This window comes from Syngnathoides biaculeatus, chromosome 1 (assembly GCF_019802595.1).
Source record: "Syngnathoides biaculeatus isolate LvHL_M chromosome 1, ASM1980259v1, whole genome shotgun sequence".
In the NCBI taxonomy this organism is placed as follows: domain Eukaryota; kingdom Metazoa; phylum Chordata; class Actinopteri; order Syngnathiformes; family Syngnathidae; genus Syngnathoides; species Syngnathoides biaculeatus.
The window spans coordinates 11,831,556-11,850,401 of record NC_084640.1 but is presented as its reverse complement, the minus strand read 5'-3'; the positions used below and the strand labels follow the sequence as shown (position 1 = coordinate 11,850,401).

Below are 18,846 nucleotides of genomic sequence, written 5' to 3'. Positions count from 1 at the left end.
TTAAAAAAACAATACTCTGAGCTATGGGACGTTATCTAACACATTCATGCCATTCCTCACCTCCTAATTAAAGAGTTTAATTGCAGCTCGTCGGTGACTGTGCGACCGGCAGCCTTACACAAACGTTGATTGTGGGAAACCCGGCCCAGTTCCCTCCCAGATTTTGGTCTGCACGTGTAAAACAAGTGCTCAGTGTTTTCCCTCAAACCACCCCCACCCGACCCTTTGTCATTGTCTCTCACGCCCTCTCTCACTTCTCACGCTCGATTGTTGTCTATCTTAATTGACCGGCCTCGCCATGAATGTGTGGGATCGTCGCATGTCGGATAAACGAATGAGCAAAAATGAGAGATTGGATCTTTAAAGGATGAATGTATAATCTGTAATTGAAATACAACACAGGACTTGTTTGAATTGTTTTTGTGCTCTATTTTACTAAATTAACTGGTGTAAATAATGCGTACGCATTCTGTACTTGTTTTGTGTATATGATGAAGCAAACTATAATCGCACTAACAAATATCCAGTGGTGCCAATGGTGACCATGCAGGTGACTCAAAATATCTTTTACCATTGAAATTCATGCAAATGATATTTTTTTAAAATGTAGATTTCAATATAATTTCATTTAATTAATTAATTAACTAATTAATATTTTATTTATTTAATAATTGAGAAGAACACTCACCAGTATTGATGAAATAAAGTCAAACATAATTACATATAACTAAAAAACAAACGAAAAAAATAATTTATGCATCATGATTTCATGCTTCAATGCCCATTGACAATGTGCTCCTTCTGGCGTACGAACCTTCATATAATCCAGACATCTGTAATACTCAAAGAAGGAGTTTCACAACTCCATGACTCAGAAAACTGCAGTAATAATAGCAGCTTTCGCATTGTATAAACAAATGTATGCCTTAAATAACTTCAAGCTGAGCGTTACCATCTTGGACAGTCTGAATTTGTGATATAACTTCTGGGAGCCCGCACGGAAACTACATGACACAGCAGTTACCGTGTGTTTGTATTGGAGTATAGCAAGACAGTAGCTTCCTGTTTCATTGGGTCGGTAGCCAGAAAAGCCATACGAATCTGCACATGAAGGAGTACAGTAAGGAATTGTCTTTTCTTTTATTTCTTTACCTTTTGCGATGTCTGACAGGTGTATTTCCCCTCATGTGTGTTTCCTCTCCTGACAGATTCATCAATTTTCCATGGAACGCATCCCTCTCTTTCCGTTTCTCTCTTCTCACAAAGCCCCTAAACCAATCATCCTTTTAAAAAAAAATACTGTACAACAACAACTGGATCGGACCCCAAGCTTGCAGATCTCCCCGCGCATGCTCGGCATGTTTAGCTTGCGGTGATCCTAATGTTTTATTGCGTTATGTAATCGTTGGAAAATGATTAAAACAGATGAGCCAGAGGTTTGCGGAGGCGTCCTCAGTGGCTATAAGCAAAAATGCAGACTTAGCAGTTATACACACAGCTGAACACACGTTCACACAAATGGAGTGATATACAGTATGTATTTCTTCTATACAATGTGGATCCTGATTTTAAAACCTCAAGTTTGGACTGTTAGTTTCCATTGTTTCTAAAATATTTGCTCAAGTGCTGCAAAAGGACTTTTTTTGTTTTTTACAAATATATTTTTAAACTTGCATGCAGGGAACGTCAACAACAGTCCCTCTTGTGTTTTTGTATGAAAAGAATGGTGTGTCACCAACCACTGAGGTAATCTTCATACCAAGAAAACTACAGCCCTCTAGCATACTTTGTGGTGGGTTTTTTTCTTAATTCTCTTTGTCATCGCATTGGCAAATATAATTAAATTTCAGCTACAGTTTCTATTGTCGAGGCAGCAACGTAGAATAGAACTGTTCACATTCTGTCTCCTGGTTATGTAAAACATTTGCATAGACGTGAGTCTTGCTGTCAGGCAGAATTAGTAAGTGCCCCAAATTGACTCCTTGAATGTGCAAAACCTCCAAGCGAAATAGGAGGTCGGACAGATGAATGTAAAAGAAATGACTCTAAAGCTGCACCAAAATGATTGCGGGCCATACAGTGACTCTGTATTAAATATAAAATGCAATTTGGAAAGAGAAAGAAAAATCTGTGCCAATGGCTGGTTTTGTGGCGCACAACCCCCTGCCCCTAACTCAAGGTTGCCACTGAGTCACTCCTTGCTTCCGTCCACGTCTTTTACACATGCTATTATTTTTCCAACATGTCCACTGAGGCTTAGGAGGGCTCACCCCAAGCAGCCACAGCACAGCACTTGGACCGCTCATGTTTTTCAGCGTTAACTGCAGGCCTGGGAAAACCCTGCCACATCCACAACAAGCAAAACACACTACTTTTGCTATATTTGACATGTACACAGTGTGACATTCAAGAAAAGGTAATACACGTTGGACGTCTGTTTCATTTTTTATTCTAAATGTGTCAGAAATAGCGCAGAGATTTAATAAAACAATGACATAAGGAGCTGTAAGTCAGAGAAGGCATAAAGCCAGCAGCGCCGGCTCAGATAAATGTTTGGAGCTTTCGAGCTACTGCTGAATTATTCCGCTACTTCCACCACTTTACACCTCCATCCATAATACCTCACCAGCTCCACATCTCCCACAGCAGCTATAAGCCAATGAGTCATGTGGGCTCCTGGAGCCGGCGGTGAGGGTAAAGGGGAAACTATGCGAGCAATTTTCCCTGTATTTCCCTCTTGCTGTGACCGAAGAGGAGGGTGTCCTCTATTGTGATATGTAGGAAAGCAGAGTAAGAAGCCGTGCGAGCAAAATATCTTTGTTGATGCATGCGCGTATTTCTTTTGGAGCCACAGCCACAGGTGAGCAATAGAATTGTGGGCACCCCAGAGTAACAGGAAGTCACACAAGGGTAAAAAGAAAAAAAAAGACGACAATGTATAAAACTACACAGAGACTGTCCAGTTATTTCTCGATCTTCTATATGAGACTGTGCAAAGAATCTCGCATGATTGCACGGTGCGAGAATTGCTCTTCTAAATAAGTCTTGAAAGTGTCCGGAGAACATTTTTTTTAAACCTTTGACATCTGTCAAATAAGAAAATTCATTTCCCACACAGTGACAGTGTGAACATGTCTCTGAGTGGTTGTCTAATTATGTGGGGTGTGATTGACTGCTGACTAGTCCGGGGTTTAGCCGCCCTTGGCCTAAAGTCAGCTGGGATAGGCTCCAGCTCCCCACAATCCTGAACAGGATAAGCGATAAGGAAGATGGCAAGACGTTGCTACTATCTCTGGATTCATAATGCTAATGCTAAAAACAGTGCCAACAACAAAGCAACGGGCTTCCCTTGTTGTATTTGTCCTGATCTGTGTTGAAAACTGCAAGGCAGAAGACTGTAAACCTTCTGATGATAAAATGCCTGATAATGATACATTTCCTGGTAATGTTACTATAGCAACATAAATAGTAGCAAACCGGTACAGTTTAGCTCAAACCTGGTACGATTCTGCCTGGTAAACCCCGATCTGGCTTGCATATGTGTGTGTCCGGGGCCAGACGGTGTCAGCTAACATACGTTAGCTGCGAAACTGTAAATAGCATCACACCAAAATAGCCCTCCTATGACATTAACAAAGATGAGGTATGCAAGACAGCGGACAAATGACAACTGTGGTTTTGTGTGACTCCCATTGAATTACTGGAAGTGGTGATTCTCTTGTCAGACGGCAAACACTGCGTCCTCGGCACCCCACCATTAGGCTGGCAATAGTGATATAGTACACATGAGTTATTTAGGTACCCTCCACAATTTTAGACAACAGAAAGCCTCAAACATTGCAAACTGCACCAAACTGAAATGGACTACCGGTATACTGTTTGATGAAACAGGACAGGGCTTAAGAGCATGTTATTGCAGAGCAGCCCTTCAGCTCGGCCATAATGTGTCTGGACCTTAATGACTGCAAAGCCACAGATGTCCTGTTCGACTGCCCCCTCCTAGCTTAGCCATCGCCAAACATTATCTCCCTGTCACACCATGCCATCGCCAGGCTTCATCTCCTGCACCCCGCACAATAAATCGCTGTTTGAACCAGCTGTTTTCTCTCCTTGACTCTCAAAGCCAGACTGCATTGGACCACTGCACCCCCGCTGGCACAGAAACAGCCACTTTTGTCACTGGACCACCATGTCAGTTGAGCCTGTACTGTTTATTTACTGGGATTGCGAGGATATAATAAAGAAATACTCATAAAAATATGTAGTCAAGTTGCTGATGTCTTATGGCATTTTAAACAAATAAACCTAAGACCCTAGTTAAGAATGGACCACAGGGGGTCATTAGAGACCCATAATTTGGACTCCAACATCCAACAGCATTGAAGTTGGAAAAAAAAGTTACATTCCAATGCCAAGTGACATGAGATTGAACAGAAGCCAGGACACGGGCAAGGCCTTTTTGTTTTACCTGCTGCATTCCTCTCATTAGTCTGGAATACCTGTCAAATACTATACCCGCTCTATTTTTGATCACTTAAACTGTAAGTGATTGCTGAACGTGGGAGTCGTCGCCACAAAGAAAACAAGGTTGACAATGAAAATTCCCCGCTTCCCCAATTAGCTTCAAATGTTTTGCTTTAATTACTTCCTTAAATGACGGACTATTTTTGATTCAGTCGCGTAACACTGCAAGTGTAATGTTTATCACTGTTGTTGTGTGGTTCAGCGGTGTCATACTAATGAATCGTTCCAAAAAGAGTGTAGAAAAAGCACTTGACTTGACGTGAACAAGTCGTAGAGCAGCAGTAATCTGACGTCATGCAATAAAAAATAGCACCCGCTAAACCACAGAGAGAACACATAAAAGACTACATTAATTCTATGGACTCGTTTCTTCTGAGGGCAGCACGGCGTGCGAGTGGTTAGCAAGTGGTTGGCACGTCACCAGCACATATAGACGAGATTTAACGTGAAAATTATTCTCATTTTATTCTGAAACACACAAAAATGTCGGATTCATGCTAGTTGTTGTCTTCAGCAAACTTTAAGCACTGTGGTGCCTTCCTCACATGTTTCTGTCGTGTCACCACTTTCTAAAGATAACGTGCCCTCTGCCACACTACCTCCCCAAACTTTCCCCTGCCCCCCATTCCGGAACCACAGCTCTCCGCCGGTCTGCTTTTAGGCCTGCAACGACTCCGCTGCCGTTAGTCAGCTAAAATTAACCTTTAAACACGAGCTTGTGACTGACACCCCAATGCAAATGCAGGATTATCTGAAAGAGAGTTTGTGAAAAAGGGCCTGACCGTTGAAAGACAAAGATTGTGATGACTCTTACTTTTATAAATCTTAAATGAATTGATCCTCTCCTGTGTTTTAAATAACAGATCATCAATCTGTGGTCCGAAAGGAAACGAGCAACGATAAATGCAAGGCACAGCAGATTGATTCGGCAAGAAATCCCAGTCTTTGATTGTGACAGACTTTGCATTTAGCCGATAATATGCTGACCACTACTCAAGCGATTTGAAGGTCAAGACCCCGGAAGGATTAGAGCACGTTAAAGGGGTAGATGAGTGGACAACTGAGCCCGAGGGCGGGGTAACTGCTCCCTCGGTCTCCAAAGTGAACAGACCACATTACACTGATGGTAAGTCTGTTTAATGCATCAGAATTATGAAACTACTACTGTACTGCGAAATTTTGACTCCATCTGGCCAAAATCTGTCTTGATGAAACCTAGATTGGGGATTAAAGTGGTCCTCATTAGGGGTTGGAGTACGCTATGTATCATCATATGCTGATGACAGGTATAGTGACGTTTCTAGCAAGCAGTTGTTTTTGTCATGCTGAAAGACATCAAACACAACGTTGGTTTTCCTAAAGCCGACATGTGCAATGTGTAATCCCCCCATGAGGGCATGTGCACTGTACTGGTGGAAGAAAGGGATTTAGCCAGCAACGCCGATCCCTACGCTCAATCAGCTTCATCAGGGAGGCTGTCATATAAATGTGGCCTGAGCAAAAAAACACACTGAGACAGGAGAATGTACTGCTTAGCTTATCTCCTTCACTACCAGCCCCCCCCCCCCCCACTTACTCTAAAATGTTTCCGTTTATACTGTTACGTCATCACAAGGAGAAAATCTGCAAACGCTAATAAAATACCATCAATAAGGCCAAATTTGAGCAATTTCCCTCTTCTGGTTAAAGTCAACAAAGTCCTGATCGTCAGATTCTCTAAAAGATTATCCAGAGGTGGATCATGAGGTATTTTTTTTCCTTATGTATGTTCAACCAGCTCAATATTTACGATAGCAACTCCTTATGTGTGTGGTCAAGCCATGATCTGCATGATCGAGATGTGCTAAAGTTTTTCCAGTTATTCATTTATTACTAGTCTTCTTTAGATTTTCCGCCATTCTGGATACACTGTGTTCCCATAGTGCCTCTCCAGGTCATTCACAGAACTACATGTCTTTTGGGGAAGGCGACTCCCGATCGTCAATGGAGATATCGTCGTTTATGTGTGTGGTGGGCTATGCTGGTCGTCACCATGTGATAAAAAATGTGTTTATTAAGATATATGTACAACTACTCCTTGCCCATACAAAACAATTTACAACCTAAGATGTTAACTAAAACATTACCTATGATGCGCTTAAGTTGAATAGCACAGAATTATAAATACAGAACACAATAATTCATCCTGGATTTGCTTTAATTCCCCAAAATAAAAACACTGTTTTTCCAGACATATTTTTGCTTCCCATCTCTGCATTATATTCATCCAAAGATCTGTTCTGCTTGATCCATCCCCCACACCTCTCATATCACTGCTTCTCAATGACTGAGGCTTGCTTTTTTTTTTTTAAGTGCTCATCCAATCAGCTGCCACCTGTTCGTCTTTGTTTATTTAGTGGTATTTTGGTCCCTTTTGTTTGCTTCAAGTTCTCTGTGATGGAACTCTTTTTTTTTTAAATTATTATTAGTATGGCACCATTTTGTATTTTACTTTTAAATTAAATTTGATGTTCATTTGTCCGAACATATATTGTTGTATGTAGCTCACTTAAATATTTAAGTAGCCTGGCTTAAACTGTTGACATTTTAAGAGAGTTCACAAAAATCAATTTCTGTTTTTGTCTCCTTGAAGCTTCTAATGAACTTTGACCACTCATTTTCAGACAGTCCTAGGCACCGGTTCTTCATTGAGATTTAGCGCTGCTATCACTGGCAGGGGCTGTGTTGACGCTGGCCACGCACGGGTCGTGAAGGAAAGCAGTGTGAAGAAAAGACTCACGGGAGAGAGCAAAGCATAGATAGAGATTAATTTAATGCTTTTGGAAAGAGGGCAGGAAATGGCAACTAAATACTCTCGTGAGATTCCGTTCAAAAAAAGGTTGAGCGGCTCTACCGTAATAAGATATTTAAATCGCCCAAATACTCATGGATATTTCCGTGAAACAGCAAAAATATAGCTTGTTTACCGTATGTGGTTTGGCTACTGTGAATTTCCTTCAGTTTTTTTTGTTCAATTATTACCATTATTTTTTGTTGTTGTTATTGTAGGGAATGAATCTAGCATGTTAACAAGTCATCATTTTAGGAGGTAATCACACTAATGATTGTTACTTGTGACTCTGGCTGAATTACATTCCATTATTCTGAAACATTGTTGCATACAAACCCCGCCCCACTCCAAAAAAAAATTGAACAAAATGTAAACAGTAAACACCTTTTTCCAACACAAAGGTCAGCCGACCAAGTTATTTCATGTGCGTCACAGCAAGACCAGTGGACGCTTTATTCGGTACAATTGAACAGGAGCTAATTCAAAAATTCTCTTTGTACAAGGCATTGTAAAAATCATCAGTTTCATCCTTAGAGTGCCGTCACTTAATAATACACTTTATCTTCTAGAATTCTATCATATCCCTGTTTTTTTCCCCATTGCAATGTTCCCTGTCTTGTTTATTTTACTCTTAATCGTGCATAAACTGGCGAGAGACAAGGGGGTTTCCAACAGTGCTGAGCTCACCAATTCCCAGAGGAGAAACTACTGGAATGAGGTAACCGTCACGTCACTTAACCCCTAATGTAATCGGCAGCTATACATACAGAGGTCATCATTATCATCATCATCATCATCACATCTCTATACCTGTTTAAGCTGCATCCGAAATGATGTTTATACCATATTACGCTAAGTGCTAAGGGAGTCTTAAATGCCAGCGCTTCCTCACAGTGGGAGGTCCATCATCCCGGGGCAGGAATCTGGATTGTTCAGTATACGGCGGCCATTGCGTCGCTCGTGTGTCAGACCATATGGGCGTGCAATTTCAATTTGAGAAATTACACAAACATGTCACATGTGACTCACCGATGCAGGCGTGGACGCGGACGGTCAGCTGGGTTCGTAAAACAACACTGTGCTTTTTCCCTCTCGACCTTTGGGAGACAGAAAAAACAAGAATAAGTCCATTGAGCAGTATAGATATGTCTTCTGGTTGACAAGGCTTTCATTGGTTCGTGGGCAACTGACTGGTTAGTGTTTGATCGTGATTCTTTTTTTTTTTTAATCTGAATTTTTGTTATGATCTTTCAAATATATTTCCCATAGACGTTTGTTGAGAATAAATAAATAAATAAAATCCCAACACTTCCAAAAGTCCCTAACCTTTACAATGGGTGACCATTTTAACCAAAATCTGCAAAAAAATAATGTCCACTAAATTCCCATTGTATAGTATTTGGGGTCAAAAGGCCTTTTGACACAATTTGAATGTAACATGGAAAATACATATTGTTCAGTGGATATAAAATATCATCCAATCACATTCAGAGTCACGTTAAGTGAGAGTCAGTAAGCACCTGCTGCCAATTATTGGGCATCTGATGAAGCCCAAATTAAGTTCCGCCTTTCTAGTACGCTTTAGCTGAATTTTGTTCATTTTTTAAATGATTTTTTTTGTTCTCTAAGAGAATCCTGATTGTTTGGTGACAATGGTGCCTGCTATTTAAAATTGTTCATAATTCCATGTACTGCAAATTCACGATAGACCCAGTTCCAACCTGTGAAAAACTCTCTGTGCCACCTTTTCCTTTGATGAATACTGAATACTTTGCATTTTCAGGTGCTCCATAAAAATACAACGTTCTGTATGTCTGGTTTATGGTACCTAGAATATACGATGGAAGAAAATTTATTGTCAATATAAAAAACAATTTTTTTAATCTGTGTGCGATGACCATTTCTAGGTAATTATCATCACATGGCTTTATTCCCATATGCGGATTATTGCAATTATGCCAATTACCACGATTCACAACCTCAGAAAACATTATTACAGTATTATTACTATGACTTATAGGTAACACTATCCTCTTTATAAAAGTACAGCATATTTTGACACCGACAATGACTTATTTTCTCTTTCACTCTGCGACATTTACCAAACTTGTTGTGCCCACGTCCTTTGCCTTTGCTTACTGTCAACATAATTGAGTTGGGCCACCGCCGGAATCACACAAGAAACTCTGCCCACGTTATGTTTTGTATGTGAGGATTATATTATTAGGATTGGGGAAAAAACTACTTAACTGATTAAGAGACAACTTTATGGAAGAATGGGAACAATATTTTTGGTACCCTCGTGCATCTCCGTTAATCTACAAATCCTTTTTTTGTGTGTGGGTCATGATTAGCATAGTCGCGGCACCACAGCAAATTCCGACATCTCCAACAACAATTGCGAGTTTCTTGTCCCAAACGAAATGGTGCCACTGGCCATCCAGAATGACGGCTAATACAATGTTTAAAACAGAATCAAATGGATTGCATAAACAACATCTATCCAGCACGGGGATAACTGGACAGGCTTGATAAGAGATGGCTCGCCTCAAACCTAGAAAATGTTTTCAGGTTAAAGCCAATCCCAGTGCATGACTCATTGACAATTACTTGGGACCTTTGTTTAAAAAAAAAGAAAGAAAGAAAGAAATCCGACACATGGTTCCAATCCAACCAGTTGCTCCAGATCGCAGCCACTTAAAAAAGTCACACCTTGTGTTACCTGCCTATCAGTGGGAAACATAGATGACAAAGCAAACACACAAAACTAACACACTAGTACACAAAGACACCGCTTTGTGCTTGAGCCTTTGGTCAGTACGCTGCCATTCCGCATACCATAAACCTCTGCAAACAAACCAGGACTTATATGGTGCCATGTCACTGATCTTTTACTCTCTATTTGTGATTGCCTACATCATACACCGGCTTCCTTGATACAATATGTGTTTCTTGACACATATTATATACATAAATGCAGAACTGGTGTATCAAAATATATATTTCAAACCCAAGCTACAAACTATGAGTTTTCCATTTCAGTGCGGACTGGATGATCAACCAGATGATCTACAAACAAATCCTGAGGCATTTTTGTGGCAGAAAAGGCTGGGAAAGTGCATTTAACTACAAAGTCAAGTTCTGAAATATATCTTTTGTTCGGTCCTGGAACTTTTCTGATACACGTTGTAAAATATCCAAATTTAATGACACGGTCCTTGACACTCTTGGATTCCCCATTTCCAACATTAAAATAAGGCTTGCATTGTTAGCTCAACTATAGAGGAACTGTCTAAAATTTAATTTGAAATGATGAACATGCAGGGAGTCACACAGTTGTCAAACTCAGATCCGGCCCACCACGTAGTTTTATGTGGCCCGCGGAGGCAAACCATGTGTATCAACTTCCATGATTTTTTTGTTCAAATCTGTTCCAAAACTTCAAATTGTCCTATCGTGAAATGATAACGTTGAGATAATACAAGAATTTTTGTGTTACCAATGTGGCCCGCGACAAAAATGAGTTTGACACCCCTGGTGTATTGGTACACACGCCTAACTTTGGTGGGGGCAGCGTGGGATCGATTCCCGCTCAGTGATGGTGTCGATATCTGCCCTGTGACTGACTGGCGACCAGTTCAGGGTGTAGTCCGCCTTTCGCTCGAAGCTAGCTGGGATAGGCTCCAGCTTTCCCGGAGCCCTTGTGAGGATAAGCGGCTTGGATTACGACATGACATGAACATGCAGTATGTCCTACGCTAGAGCAGGATCTGATATCTGTCCAGTGATGACATACCAGTGTAGTTAATAAACAGAGCAAATGCAGTCATAGCGTTAACGGCATAAGCAGTGAAAGCTAACAGGTGATTCAACGGGGGCAAGTGCGGTTACAAGGACTACGAGGAATTGCGTTATTAAACATTAAAAATACACAGTTGCTCCAACATGAGTCATAGTGAAAGGAGTTTAATTAGTGTGTGTTCCTTTTCCACACTGCTTCATAATTTCCATGAACGTCTCTTTCCAAGAAATCCATATCAAGCTGCTTATGATTCTTTCCTATTGTATTAGAATGGAGACGTTTGGCGAATGTGTTGTTTGCTTTCGTGAGATGGGTTTTGTTCCTGTGCACCAAATGGTTATGGGATGCTCCGATGATAGAGAGAAGCTGTCTCACCCTGTGTCGTCCTGCTGGAAGCCCTCCAGCTCGTCCCTTTGCTCAGCCAGGGAAGACTCCAGGTCCAGGTAGGTGCCATTGTGGGAAAGCTGCAGCGCACAGTCATCGAGCTATGGGGGGAAAATACCACGTGATTTTAATAGGTGGTTTACAAAAATGCACTGAGGCAGTACAACTCAATTTGAGAACAACACCATATTGAATTATTCATGTAATGGCCATGGATGATTCTCACAATATCAGCCCGTGTTATCCACTCCACAGCAGAGAGAACACCTTCAAGTTCTAACACACGATTGCACGTGTTTCACACCCTTTCTCCGAGACATATTCATCTGGCGTCGGGAGGGGTCCCTTTGGAATGTCGTGTTGTTGCACGGAAGTCTGTGGTGTAGATGCATGCATGAAAATTGGTTTCCCGTCGCTTAAGAGCTAATGAACGCGGCCGTGACATCTGCTATTACTTGATCCAACGTAACACTGCAGTGCATTGTGCGTCAGAGTCGCTCTAATACATTGTGTAACTAGAAACCCCACAGAGGTTCAGACCAGGTGCACGAGAGTATATCTGCAGACCACTGGCATTGATGTTTATGAGCATTGTTACAAGTTGATAGCAGGTGCTAAGATGCATCCAAGGTGGGACTACACTTTGTTAGATACTGTAGATTTCCACAGTGAACGCAAGCATGGGCATTTCCACTGTTAAAAACCTTTCAGTCTTTGGCACTGGTCTCCCTGTGAGGAGTTTGCATATTTATTTGTGTCGTCCCCCCCCCCACCACCACACCACCACCACACCCCCAACTACTGTGGCTTCATCTCACATTCCCTAAAAAATGTTAGGTTCATTGAAGTCTCTAAATTGTCCATAGGTATGAATGCGAGTGTCTACATGTGCCCCTGGAATTGGCTGGTGACCAGACCCGTTACCGTAATATTGATAACTAACCTTTCCAGAACTGTACCAAAATGTCATTAATCTTTCAATGAACTAAATAAGTGCTTGGCTAAAGTTTCTGATGAATAAAATCAGAGTCAAAAAGTGTTGAATTAGTATTTATGTGTGCTATCAGTATGGCTTTGACCTGGAATGGACCCGGAGTGTGCTGCCAAGCGCACCCATCCCACCAGCCCATCCAGCCCCATCCCGGAACGGCACAGCTGACGATCATGACGACACACTGGGACCGGCAGGCGGTGATCACAAGACCTGCTGCGGGCAGTCTCTTGTCAGTCCCTCCCTCAAACTCGGAAACAGAGACGGCCAGTCGGTTGGAGTCGGAGCATAAATATAACGCTTCTAAATTTACTCGAGTCTGCGTCCGCTCAAAAACTCAACGGTGGGTGTGTCTGTGAAGCCCGAGACTTGAATGGGGGGGCCACCGAGGCCTGTTCTATATAGAGATCCTCAAACCCAGAAATCACATATTATTCCAGGACTGAAAGTAGGCAAAAAGAAAAGGTAGTGTCTTTGGGTCTTGTTCTGGTTCCTCTGTTATTTTAATCTGAGGCAAATCCTAATCCAACAACAGGGGAAAGGCAAAACACGGGGGCAGTAAATAATCAGACACAACCCTGATTAAAAATGCAGTCACAAAAGCAGATTAAAATGCATTTGTAGCTGCATGGCCGTCTTTGACGCCATACGATCAATAGGACAGCCAATTTCCTCTTCAAATTGTGTACATGACGCTTGAAATCAATTCAAATCTTTACGCTGCTACACATAATTGACATAATAATCATTGTTTCCACACTGCTTGCATATACTCTAAATGGAAATCTGTGACCTTGTGCTGTTACTCTTTGTGACTTATGAGATGTGCCACATTGGAGTTTTGCTTGACCAAGACAGAACGAGTAGAGGGGGAGGACGGGGGGAGGGGGAGGGGGGGTTGTTGGGTGTTAATCACGTACTGCCCCACTGCCCCAATTTGAAGTTGAAATAAGACAAAAGCGTTTCTTGTGCCCAATCTGTCCACATTTATTCAGCAAGTTTACCGCTGCTTTCATTCCAGAAATACTTCACAGCCACTTTTATCCTTTCAGCTTTCTTTATCTCATGAATCCTCCAGTCTACCCAACACAGAGACGCCATCACCTCGTACTCTTTGCTTTCTCAAAAACTTGGCTCAGTCTTCCACACTCTCAATCACGTATACCGCATAGGCGAGTGTGACTAATACGCGAACACCATCCAGAGGATCTCACGTTCTTAAAACTCTTTGGCGGGCAGAGCGGATGGAGTTCCAGGAGCAACTGTACGGTCCCGGGCCGTGCCCAAAAACACTTAGAAGCAAGTATTATTTACATTTATGTTATCAAAATCTGGCTGAATTGGAGGACCCGTGAGGAAAAGGAGAGTAATTATTTCCATGTTAGAATAACACAAAGCTTGCTTGTGTTCCCCACACTGGTAACGACCCCCTTATGTAACTTGGGAGTAGGACTCTTTAAGAACTGTCTTGTCAATCAGAGCTGCTCTTTGAACACAACTGGGTCGGCTGCGTTCAACACCGCCAATAAATGTTGCTTTAATGTGCGGTAATCTCGTTAAAGGACCAATCACATCTGGGATTTGTTGTTCTGAAGGAAGAGTGGAAAACTTAATTTAGCAGTTTCAACAAAATTTCACACAAATTAGTGGCTTGGTGATTAAAGTTCGATTTAGGTAAAAAAATTTTTTCCGCCATAAATGAGAAAAGGTTTTGTTTGACCTTTTGTTTACATGACATGATAGTGTTTGAGAGCCTAAAAACCAAACAATTTAAGTTTTGTTTCCATTCATGGAAAAAAGCATCTCTTTTGGAAGCGTTCATGTACAAGTACATCACAGGAAAAAGAGCTGAAGAGCTAAAACTAAATGTCAGGGAAAGCCTACTAGAAAGTATGAAATTCAGTTGAGTTAATCAGACGGACTTGAAACTATGGCGGGTATGTTTTGACATTTTAACATGAGTTTGAATGTGATGTGTCTAACTCTGAACACAGCCATGTCCTAGTTTTAAGAGGGTGTGCACACTTGTGCAATCAGATTTTTTTTTCAGTAATTTATTTACCGTAATTCCTGACCTACAGAGCGCACCTGGTTACAAGCCTCGCCCAGTGCATGTGTAAAGGAAATAGCATTTGGTCCATGCTGTGTAAAAGCCGCAAGTGCCCACATTGAAAATCACATTGAACTGCGAGATATTTACAAAGACAGTACACAGAGAGTTTAACGCTAGCGCCACGCTATTGCTAGCCCCACGCTAATGCAATACCCATGCTAACACTAGCACCACGCTAACACTAGCACTACACTAATAGGGCCGGTTAAGAAAAACATACCGGTAAAAATCACGGCAGTAACATGCTAGTGCAGCGCTAACAGGGCCGGACTGGTAAAAGTGACTTCCTCTGCACATATATTACCGGTCACTGTACACTGGTCTCACTCTTACCTTTTCCGTTGAAAGCGCGTGAAAAAACTCGTGGCTTAAAGGCCGGAAATTACGGCAGATTTCCTGGTTCAAAAAGATTAATAGGCTTAGGGTTATATATAAATAATAAATAAATATATAAAATATTATATATAAATAATTCAAATGAGCTGCAACAGTTATAGACTGGTTTTGAAATAGTTAATCTTGGTCTCTTTTCTTTTTTATATCACAAAAATTTGCCATTTTAACAGGGGTGTGCAGAGTTTTTATGTCCACTATATACTGATGTAGGGTACGGAAAATATAATTTTGGAGACCCGGGAGGAAAATAACTTGACGCAAACAAACTCACACCCACTGGCCCGTCATGAATTGTACACAATTTTTAAGTTGTGTATGCGAGTTGTTAATGATTGGGGGCATTGTTTTGACAACAGTGTCATTTGACGTGAAACTGCACGTTTGAGTGTATGAACTGGTCAAGAGGGGTGGAAGACGGAGGATGGGGGAGAGGTCAGGAAAACCATATCACCCGAAGTGCGAAGAACAAAGTGTTGGAGGCATCCGGGCCTGGGCCACAGGAATTCTGGGACAAGTGACCTATACTTTATGTGCAACCCAGCTGGCCGTGCACATAGTCACAACATAATAATACAGTAGGGCTTTCTGAGAGAAGGGCACGGGAGGTTATTTTGCTGAAACAAAGAGAAGCTATCAAATAAACCCCCACAAATCAACATTTATTAAGTGTTTAACCGCTGGCAACGGCGACATCTTTCAACAGCATAATCCCAATTAAGTCCCGAAAACATTAGTTTTGCAATCTGCGGGGAAAAAGTGCAACTTTTCAGTTTCGTCCCTATAATCTAAACGTGGTATCCAGTTGCCATCGCACACAAATTGCAAACACGAACACAACCCATTGCCATCTGTCCATGTAAAGGTTGTAATCATAAGCTTTTCTGCGCCGTGGGCCATTTTTCATTTGTTTTGCGGCTTTTAAATACGGGGCAGCTCAAGATCGACTGGTCTGGAAAACCGCTTTTGCTGTCGAAAGTCGGTTTGCTGTCAGAGTTGTGTGCATGCGCTCCAGCTCTCTTCGCGGCTCACTTTCTTTTTCTTTTTCCTTTTCTTTTTTTTTTTTTTTAAATATACACCTTCTACTTTTGATCTTGCAGTAAAAACAAAGGTAAAATATCTGGTCATAGCTGAGTATGTGAAAGCCAGGAAGGAATGTGGTGCTGTTTTGGAGTTTTCCCTCAGACTGCTTTTGGACCTTGAACTTGGCATCTTTTCCTTTTTCACATGCCCGTCATAAACTGACAGTGAGCACTACGCACCTGAGTGTTAGCCTATTTGTCGGGCTCATGAACGTGTCGTCTTGTCTAGTCTAGATAAATGAGGCAGCTGGGGGATATGAGCGGTCGCAGTAAATAATGACTGCCCGAGCACCTGTCACGCAACGACAAAAATAAACAGCAACGTACAGCTTTTTTTACACATACTGTACACTATCTAAATAAAATAATGACCACTGTAAACTACCATGGGATTAAAAGAGGAGTGAAGGGACATTTGTGGCGGGGTTTTTTCGCAACTGTTAGCTTGAAAAAAAGAAACATTTGCAATATATTTCAACCCTAAGGCTGGTGTCCAATATTTTTTTTTCAATGTTTTTATATTTCACTATGACAGAGCAGACATTTTCAACATGACAAAATCCAACGACATACACGACATGGTGACAACTACAACACATAAGTATAAATATTTACCCTGCGACCAATCACAGTTTCAGCCAACATTGAAGGAAGACAACAATGCTGGTCGTATTCAATGTGTAATGTCATGAAAACAGAATAAACATGACTAAAATTACTCTCTGTTTTATTGAATAACTTGTTCTGGGAAATAAAATCATGCCTATTTTTTTTTAATGGTATCACACACTATTTAGCAGAGCAGTGTCAAAATTATCCAGGTTTACATGTACATGTAGAAAAAAGGATACAATTTAACAGACCAATGACTGTAGTGATACATGTGAAAATGCTTGGGTTCTGAGAACTGGATCTTTGCGTTTTAATATTTCGCTACATTTCAAGATGTATTCAAGATTTTGACGAGGACGCCAAAGGGATTTAGCAGTATTGACCCACTTAGAGTCTGCACATTTTAGTTGAATCTAGTAGGGTATCTGAATTTGTACTCAAGTATAAAAGTACGTGAGTACTTTAGCCACCTCTGGAAAATGCTTTAGCAAAGTCACTCTCACCTTGTGTGGAGCCTTGAGGGTCCGGTGGATGCCCGCAAGCTGGTTGATGAGGGGGATGTCCTCCCTGAAGGTGTACAGCGGCGGTCTGGTCGGTTCCGGGAAGTTGGTGCTGTTGAACGGATCGGTGTCGTCTAAAAACTGAATCCTGCACACAAACGTGGCCATGGTGCATCCATGCAAGTGGCGCGGCCAGCTTTCCCGAGGCTGCGCGAGAGCTGCTCGACTTGCTGGTAACTAACACAAACAAAACTGGCGTCGTCAAGCGGCCAACCGGGACCGAGTTGGAGGAGGGATGGAGGTAGGCTGGATCCCGAACGCCCAGTCACTCACCGGCTGTCACGTCCTGTGTTGCTTCTACTGGAGGCTCTTTCTTTCTTTCTTTCTCTCTCTCTCTCTCTCTCTCTCTCTCTCTCTCTTTTTATGTGTGTGTTGCCCTGTTTTATTCTGTGAGAGGCAGGTGGCCAGAAGTAGAGCAATGCCGGACAGTGTCTGTCTGACACTGACAGCCGCTCCAGTGTTCGTGCGTGCGTGCGTGCATCCGACTAAATCATCCCCCCGCTCACTCAAACGTACAAAATGTGACGCGTCGATACATATTTCCGTCTTTCTTTTGCTTCTTAAAAAAAGTTATTAACCCCCATATTTGTTTTTGTATTCGTGACTATCTATCTATCGATCTAGCTAGCTAGCTAGCTAGATCGATAGATCGATAGATAGATAGCTATCATCCTGACGTTAATTCAGTTAGTTAATTAATTTTCACGTATTCTTTCCAAAATACAGTAAAAGCAATTTTACCATGGGAAAACTTCACTGTTGAGCAACGGCACCCTCTTGAGGTTGCCAGTTTCAAACACACCCTCATCCATTCCTACCAGTTAGCTGGTTCAGGGTCACTGGTGAGTGTCAGAGTCCAAAAAAAAAAAAGTGGCGTATCAGCCCTCACGAAAGAGCATGAATCTATCTGCGACATATTATGAAAGAGAACCCAGTGAACCAGGGCGCTGGTGCGATCGCATGCTTCCACACGGCAACGTGGCGCCCCGCACTTGGATAATGTCGTCAGGGCCATCTTTTTTTTTGGCAGACAGCGACAGAAGTGAGGCAGGTGATAATCTTCAACATGGCGATCGAGGGACAACTCTTGAGGTTCTGATTTTTCCTAAGAAAGTGAATAATTTCCAGGTGGACTTTGTCCCTCCTGTACAGAAGGCTGGAAAAGGAAATGAAACGCGTTTATAGGTAGTGTAAGAGGGGCTATAAGGTCGGTGAGCAGGCGAGTGAATCCCATTCGGTGCCCTCAATTGCAGACACTAAAGCGTTTTAAAGCCTTTCGCATAAAAGCTCCATAAAAGTGCCGTGTGTTTACGATTGCCTGCATCGCTGGGCCTTCTTGGGTGTGCGACTGTAAACACCATCTGTGCCTGAACGTAAAAATCGACCGAACACCAGCCGTTTGGTGGCATTGCTTTTCATTGCTTATATTTGCTCACACAATCACGCCCCCGAGGTCGGATAAAGTTATTTTTTTATCTGTTCAACAGTTCCATGACATGGTTTCGCGTTAGCTCGTGACAAACGGTTCACTAAATGAGTTTATTTCTGTGCAATC

The 18,846-nt window shown here is 41.9% G+C and overlaps 1 protein-coding gene across 1 annotated transcript in view; it reads right to left on the bottom strand.

Annotated features, from left to right (window-relative positions):
* fhod3a (formin homology 2 domain containing 3a) overlaps positions 1 to 17,560 on the bottom strand; it is a 41,562-nt gene extending 24,002 nt beyond the window's left edge. Inside the window, exons 1-3 of the mRNA XM_061816477.1 lie at positions 17,235 to 17,560; positions 11,532 to 11,641; positions 8,384 to 8,451 (exon numbers count right to left, since the gene is read on the bottom strand). Of these exons, the coding sequence (XP_061672461.1) occupies positions 8,384 to 8,451; positions 11,532 to 11,641; positions 17,235 to 17,399 (343 nt within the window). The 5' untranslated portion in view covers positions 17,400 to 17,560. The remainder of the gene's footprint in view (positions 1 to 8,383; positions 8,452 to 11,531; positions 11,642 to 17,234) is intronic.
* Between the last annotated feature and the right edge of the window lie 1,286 nt (positions 17,561 to 18,846).